Here is an 8,300-nt window from a genome sequence, read left to right as displayed (position 1 = left end):
CATGTACATACATGATGATCAACTGCATATAATACACAATAAATAGACCCACTGAATTCTACCGTGTGTATATGGTTGAAAATTAAATAAAATTTTGAACCAATTTCAAATCCATTATCACAGAAAGAGAAGTGGGTGCATTGGTAATTAAAAATATCCATGAATAATTTGTACAATGTAGTACCTTTAGTATTCACATCAATATTATTTTTGAAAATAGTGGAGCAAGAAGAATAAAAAATAATTTAAATAAAAGAAAATTAGGAGATTTTGGATTACTTAACAGATCAAGGAGTAATTTTTAAAAACTTATTGATCGTAAGGGTAAATTTGACTGGATAGTATACGATAGCGATAAATTTAGCCGAATAGTATAACGAATATTAAGTGTAGACAATATTCAAAAATAGAGAAATATTTTTGGCCATTTTCCCTTTAAAAATTTGTAACAAAAACTATACTAGTGGAAACTAAAGGACTTCCCTTTTAGTATGTTTTAAGCATATATAATAGTTTTGACGAAAAAGGACCTTTTCAATTTAATACTAGAAAATAAGATTTTATCATGACATAAAGTTTTGATTGACTTTTATCTAAACAAAATATTTGTGTTTTCGAGAAGAAAAAAGGGAAATTTCTATGTAAAGAGTCACATCAATAGACCACACGACTTACCAATGTGTCATATTTCGGACTTGAGTTGGGTAAGTGTGTATATATATTTCATATCTGATAAAAAAAAACAAATAGCTTCTCTTTAGTTTGTCGAGTCTTCTTCTTCAAAAAAATCCAGAGAGTCATTCAGTCATCAAGAAAGCCATATTCAGTCATCAAGAAAGTGATTCATTCATCAAGAAAGCCATATTCATTCATCAAGAAATTAAGCCTAAAAGAAAAAGTGAAGGATGGATAATCAAGAAAGCGAAAAGATGTTGCATTGGAAGAAACACTATGTTATTGGTACCGGTTTCTATGGAAGCTCGGTATATTTTGCTTCACCAATGGGGGATCCCTCTTACTTCTGTTCTCCCCCATTTGCTGCAGTTAAATCGTCTGAATTTCAATACTCTTCTCCTCTGAGAAAGGAAGGGAAGATTTTGCAAGAGCTTAGGGGCTGTCCCTACATTCTTCATTGCTTTGGTGAGGACGAACGCCTTGAAAATGGCAAAAAGTACCTATAATCTGCTGCTTGAATTTGCACAAGGGGGGACACTTAGAGATTTATTGAATTCAAAGGTGGGAAAGAAAATTTCTGAAGAAGAGGCAGCCTATTACACTTATCAAATTTTAATGGCCATTCTTCATATTCATAGCAAAGGTTATATTCATTGTGATATAAACCCCAAAAACATTCTTGTCTTTCCTAATGCTGTAATTCATGCTAATGGAGTAAATAATAGATTGAAGTTGGCGGATTTCGGTTCAGCACTAAGGAAAGGAGAAAAAACTTGCCTAAAAAGCTGTATGTATCTTGGAGAGAGTCTCTGTTATGTCTCCCCTGAGTTTATAGAGAAGGGAAATTTTCAACCAGTCAGCGATATTTGGTCCTTGGGCTGCATTCTTTGTGAGATGATCAGTGGAACCATTGTTTGGTCTGAAGCCGAAGCCAAAGGAAAAGAGAGTGAATTAGAATTGCATATTGTTTGCAAGCATCCGAAAATCCCAAACGAAATGTTTCTGCTATTGCGATGGATTTCATAAAGAAATGCCTTGAAAGAAAGCATGAAAGAAGATGTACAGCAGAAGATTTGATTAAGCACCCCTTCGTACAAAATTTTCTTGATGCTTCGACTGACTGGATTTCAAAGAGGGACATGTTCACCACACACAGTCGTGACACTCTTGGTAGCCATTTCATACCATTCAAGCTTTTCCCCTAAAGTTGAATTACAGATGTGTATTAGTTCGTTATTAGCGGTAGAGTTCGTTAAAAGTAGAGGAATACGTATAATTCATATTAGCTTTGATAGTTGTGGCCTGATCTATGGCCTTCTTACTGATACTAAACCACAGTATTAGCTTTGATAGTTGTGGCCTGATGTATGGCCTTCTTACTGATAATAAACCATATTAGCTTTGTGTGGACCAACTGTAAATGGCTCAGGAGGATCAAGCTAGTTGTAAATTGTCTTGAAATGCAGCAACTATATGTTAGATTGGTTATTGTTTTGTCTACTTTGTAGTATATGTTACATGATTGCAGGAACTTCACATGTGTTTCATTTACTGCTTACATAAATCACTCAGTGATCTAAGGTGGGAGCATGGTCGTAATTATCTGGTCTTAAGAAAGTTATTTCCTTTCTACACCCTCTCAATTGTGCATTTACCACTTTTGAATTGTGACACGTGAGCAGCTTGTGACTGCAAATTTTTCTTCCAAAGAGCATTGCTATAAAAATAAAATCCAAAGGAAAGAAGTCAAGAACCAAATAAAATACATATATGGACTAAACACCACAAGGATTGCAGTTAACAACATGGTCTTTCTCCAGCTCCAAGAAAAGCCTTTTTTTGACTAGTGCAGAAGTAGCTTTTTGATTTCAGATGTTCATTATCTGTCTTTGTATGTTGTTCCATAAACGATCATGGTCCGTACAACTGTGTCAATTGGTATGGAAAAGTTAACCCCTGTGGACATACCGGAGCCTGCAGCATGTTTGAAATCTTAAAGCAATTAGAAAGAAATTCACTCAGATTTCACCTTTTCCTAATAGTAAGTTTCTCCGTATATAAGATATTCATGAGGACCAGAGGTATTAAACTCCTGGAGGCAGCAAGAAAAGTAATACATAGTTCATTTAAGATCAAGTAACTGAAATGACTAGAAGATGGTCAAATATCTGGTACAGGTTAACGGATTCAATATCCAACTCTACAGCATCAAACAAGTTTGAGCTCTAATTTCTTTCAGATCATGCAATTTCGCAGTAGGTGACAAAAGGTTCTTTGGATGAATCATAAAATGATGGCAATCTACATAATAACCAAGAGCCACCAGGGAGAAAGGAGTGAACTACAGCTTTTGTAATATAAATAGGGTCTAACTTTGTGATTAGGCTTTATCAGGGAAATTTGATATTTTGATTAGATTTAATCTTATCCTGTTTTGTCACCTAGTTTGGAACTGATCTATAATTTAATCCCTTTAGCATTTAATCTTTGTTTGAAAAGTTGGATTTTTATCAAGATTTTACTATATTATTGATTTCGATTAACTTCTCTTGAATTCCCATGGAAATATGTTAAATATGGCTAATTGCTAGGGGAGGGATAAGGGAATCAGATCCTATGGGCCCCAAAATTCTAACAGCTAGTATATTGGCTTAGGATACTGTTAATACGTTTGATGATTCCACTTCGTGGAAAAATTAAGCAGTTATCACTTTAAAATTTGGAATCAACATATAGCAGAAGAATTAACAAGTTCTGTGTAAAGAAGCAACAGGCTATTAATATAGTCAGCATGCAACGAACCAGATGAATCAAACAACAGGCTATTGATATAGTCAGCACTCCGTCATTTCATTAAGTTGTGGGCTTCAATATCCACATCAATTAATTTCTAGAAACAACAAAAGCAATGAACTTTTTACCGCTGCGGGTGAGGTTGCCTTACTTAAACCAATTACACGACCAGATGAACCACCTGAATTCCCTGCATAAGGTAGTAAGTATAGGTCAAAACTAAGTTTCCCATAGATGCATAACCTGATGAATAATGAGTTTTAGACAAGGAAAAGTAATCTATTTTGACCATCTTCAGCGATTAGAAATTGAATCAAACCAGCATTCTGCCCTGACCTCATGCTCAAGTAAACCACATTTATTTAACTGGCTCTGCTCTTTTTGCCTTCTAAACAATGTCTTACGTCCTATCCAAACAGTGCATTGTGCAGAGGTGACCATAGTGCTATTCACTAAACTTTTCTCGCAACCAGTAAATCTCTTATATGGGAAAAATGGTTACCAACATTAATGGCAGCCTCTGTTTGAATAGGTCCTTTAATGGCGGCTCCATTTGGTGCCGTATTTCCCTGCCTAATCCACTAACTACCTGTAATATTTGAAATAATCAGATAAACTACAATAATATCCATTTCCCCCCATGATTATGCTTCTTCTTTCTTTTTTTTCCTTTCCCATTGCACGGAGAAACACGAGCAAATCAGTTTAACAACTTAATCAGTTTTAAGATTTTGCTTCCCTTTTGGCTAGGCCTAAGCTGACTTTCTTGAGAGTTGATAGTATATAGCATTATGAGTTGAACAAAATATTTCCCTTATTTATATCAGATGACATTACATACAGCAAAAGCAATGAGTTGACCTTTTATAGAAAAGGAAACATTTTACATCCTAAGAGGAAATGAAGATTACAAGTTCGAACTGATAAACTTACGAGTCAACAAACATGATAAGACAAAGATGATGCGTTGATGCTTTCATCTTACTGTTGCTGTGAAGATTTCTTATGATTTATTCATGACCTGATTAAGAAACATTAAAATTTTCTTTTAGGTCTGATTTATGTCCTTCTTAGTGATGTTATACCATATTAGCGTTGTGTGGAGCAACATACCAATTCAAATGGCTTAGAAGGATCTTATTGTTCAAGACAGCTGTCTACTTAGATGTCCAATACTGTTAAATTGTCTTGAAATACTTGATAGTTACCATTGTTAACAGATAATTAGTTAATGCTTATCAAGAAATTTGACTGTAACTACTTAATAAGTGACATGATCGTGTGCATAGAACTTAATCTCAAAAGTATTTCACTCTTCACATTACAAAATAGTTCTTAGCACTAATCAAACTGTTCCTGATTTCTATTCTAATAAAGCGTAATGGTTATTTGTCACTTGTTTAATATCATTTCAACAGGAAATTGTTTTTGAGAAATACAGAAGGAGCACCAAATTGGCAACAACAATTCATTGTTGAATTTATCTTCATTTCCGTCATACTTAAGTCAATTACTACTAATACACAACACCCAATAAGAAAAACAAATTATTAGTGTTTTCTTAATTCTTTCTTTTTCATTCATTTACTGGAGTGCGAAATTTACCTCAAAGAGCTGAACTACTATCAATTCTTCTTCTTCTTCTTCTTCTTGGCAGAGTGATTAAATGTCTTAAAGCAGTGGCAGAGTGATTAGATGTCTTAACACTGTTCAAATTAACACTTTGATATGATTTTTTCTCCATCAAACTTTTTGACCATTACTTTAATATTTCTTCCAAAATCACTAATACAATGTAGAAACCAAATTAATATCTTAACTTCCATTCCCACTCAAAAAGTGTCTATAATATAATATAGAATGGAAGGATTAGTTAATATCATATTTGTCATAGTTTACTTCCACTGACCAATATATAAAATCTTTTTGATGGAGAAATTAGAATTGTCAGTATAAAGCTGACCAGTATAGAGAATAAATTAGTAACAAAATGACAATTGGCAACAACAATAAGTAATAGGTTGATTTAACAGCTTAAGAACAGCCAGATCATATGCTGGATCAACACCTACGATCTTCGCTTCCTTAGCTACGCTTTCTACCAAATGGTTCTGCTATTAAATTAATTAGAACTAATAAGCTTACCAATTATATTACTATAGATGATAAGACAAAAAATGATGCTTTGAAGTCTTTGTCTTGCTGAAGTTCAAAGAGCTGAACAACTCTTATCTTCATCTTGCTTAAGTTCATAAACTCTGAAATTAAAGCACAGTAGCAGAGTTAGACGAATAAACAAAAGAGGAAACAAAGAGAAGACGTAACAATTAAAGCTTTACATATTGGGTTTGCGAATTTGTTGAAGAAACAGAAGAAGGGGGAATTTGAGGTTGATGGGGTTGCAAATGAGGGGAGGATACCTCCAAAGACGACCACATGGGTAGTGATGTATTAAAACCAGACCAGATAATGTTAGACTACGTGTCATACTTTTAGCGCCATCATTCTTTCTTTCAATTAATGACGGCCTATTCTAAAAGTTTTTTTTTATTTTGGGGTGTATTAAAAAAATTAATATCTAAGAACGTGTGTTGCACGTTAATAATGACACGTGATAATTTAAATATTTATTTTATAAAAAAATAATAAAATTTAATCGTGATAATTTAAATATTTATTTTATGAAAAAATAATAAAATTTAATTAATGAGAGAAATTTTATGTATAATAATACAACAATCATCTAAATGCCAAAAAATATTACTCCCTCCGTTTCAATTTATGTGAACACATTTGACTGGGCACAAAGTTTAAGAAAAGAGAGAAGACTTTTGAACTTGTGATGTAAAATGAGGCACATATATTTTGGGTGGCTATAAATTATTGCATAAAGGTAAATTATTTCCAAATAAGGAAAGAAGTCATTCATTTTAGTACGGACTAAAAAGAAAATATGTTCACATAAATTGAAACAGAGGGAGTATTACATTAGCATAATATATGAATTTAAAATAAAATGACATCATCAAAACTTACACAAATGAAAAATTTTATCATGTTAGTTAGATAATTATTGTAACGACCAGCCAGTCATTTTGAGAATTAGCGTCCCGTTCAACGGCTTAAGGTCTCGAGCAATTTCGTATGGTGATTTTGGATTTAGGCGTACATCCAGATTTGGAAGCCCGTAGGATAATTCGGCGCATTTTGGCGAAAATTGGAAAGTTGAAGTTTTGGAAGGTTGAGAGGTTTGACCGAGGGTTGACCTTGTTGATAACGGGTTCGGATTTCGATTCCGTAATTGGAACATGTTTATTATATCATTTATTACCTGTGTGCAAATTTTGAAGCCATCCGGATTGATTTGATACGTTTCGGAACGCATTTTGTAAGTTGGAAGATTTAAAAATTTATAAGTTCGATTCGAGGTGCAATTCATAATTTCGATGTTGTTGCATGTGATTTGAGGCCTCGAGTAGGTCTGTGTTTTGTTACGGGACTTATTGGTATATTCGGACGGGATCCCGAGTGGTTCAGATGAGTTTCAGACGGGTTTCAGATTGTTTTGGAGATTTTGTTAAGGCTGGTTTGGCAGTCACTGATGTTGTAATGACTCAACCAGTCGGTTTACTTTCTAGATCTCCGTTCCCCTAATAAAACTCTCACCATATGCTTTTACTGTTTTATGACTTGCGGGGATGGTTAGTTCGGTTTTGGAAGGGTTTGGGTTGAAATCGGAACACATGGTTCCTTATTATTGTCTTAAGAGGGTTAAGTTTGACTTGGATCAACATTTTCAGTAAATGACCTCAGAACAGGGATTTGACAGTCCCTATAGGTTCGCATGATAATTTTGGACTTGGGCGTATGTTCAGATCACATTTCGGATGACCTGGGAGCGTTTCAGCGCATAAAGTTGAAAGTTGACGCATTAAAGGTTTTAGAGTTCTTTAAATTTGGGTTTAAGTTGGTTTTAGTGCTAGCGAGGTCCGTTTTGGATTCAGAGCCTTGGTTTGAGACTTGCACGTAAAATTTAGTGTCGTTCCGAGTAGTCTAAGTATGATTCGGCGCATTCGAAGCAAGTTGAAAACTTGAAGTTCATAATTTGATTCAATTTGGTTTTGGGGTGCGATTCTTGGTTTCGTTGTTGTTTTATGCATTTTGAGAGTTCGAGCAGGTCCATATCTTATTTATGGGCTTGTTGGTGCATTTGGATGGGGTCCCGAGTGGCTCGGGTGTGTTTTGGACCGTCCGAAGTTAAGTTGAAAACACTTGAATTTTTTGTTCTGGTTTCCTTCTTCGCGAACGCGGAGAAGCAATCGCGTTCGCGATGAAGGAATGGGTCTGGGTGGAATATTGCACTATGAGTTCGAGAGATGGAGACCGCGTTCGCGGAGCTTTGGGCCACTGGCCTTCGCATTCGCGAAGTGAGAGGCTTGTTGGGAAGGGGATTTGTCGTTGGTCTTTGCGTTCGCTAAGCGGCAATCGCGTTCGCGATGGGCAGTCCAGCTAAGCCTTCGCGTGGGCTTTCCCCCCGTTTGCAAAGGGTATATTCGGATGCCCAATCGCGATCGCGTATAAGGGCCACTGGGTAGAAACATTTTTAAAATGAGACTTAGACCCATTTTTCTCATCTTCTCACTTGTGTGGTTCGAATTTGGAGCTTCTTGTACAGGGGTTTCCACCTAGCTATTGAAGGTAAGTAATCCTTACCCAATATAAGTTTAATACATAGATTGTGGGTAGATTTTAACATGTAAAATTGTGAAAATTATGGGTTTAGTTGAAAAATCTAGGTTTTGATAAAAAAAATTAGGATTTAACCACGAAAA

The 8,300-nt window shown here is 35.0% G+C and overlaps 1 protein-coding gene and 1 long non-coding RNA gene across 2 annotated transcripts; one reads left to right on the top strand and one right to left on the bottom strand.

The window, feature by feature from the left end:
- Window positions 1-905: 905 nt before the first annotated feature.
- LOC107823003 (mitogen-activated protein kinase kinase kinase 20-like) lies at window positions 906-1,701 on the top strand. Its single transcript, XM_075231429.1, has 2 exons — window positions 906-1,171; window positions 1,314-1,701. Exons 1-2 carry the CDS (start codon window positions 906-908, stop codon window positions 1,699-1,701), a joined length of 654 nt encoding a protein of 217 aa, XP_075087530.1.
- A 670-nt stretch (window positions 1,702-2,371) lies between these two features.
- LOC142169427 (uncharacterized) lies at window positions 2,372-5,949 on the bottom strand. The gene is made up of 4 exons (XR_012699174.1): window positions 5,808-5,949; window positions 5,614-5,726; window positions 3,597-3,658; window positions 2,372-2,649 (listed from the first exon to the last, which is right to left on the bottom strand). It is a non-coding gene; the product is annotated as an uncharacterized LOC142169427 (long non-coding RNA).
- Between the last annotated feature and the right edge of the window lie 2,351 nt (window positions 5,950-8,300).

Source organism: Nicotiana tabacum, chromosome 15 (genome assembly GCF_000715075.1).
Source record: "Nicotiana tabacum cultivar K326 chromosome 15, ASM71507v2, whole genome shotgun sequence".
Taxonomy (NCBI): domain Eukaryota; kingdom Viridiplantae; phylum Streptophyta; class Magnoliopsida; order Solanales; family Solanaceae; genus Nicotiana; species Nicotiana tabacum.
Note: the sequence above shows the minus strand (reverse complement) of the source record. Positions and strands in the feature narration are given on the sequence as shown.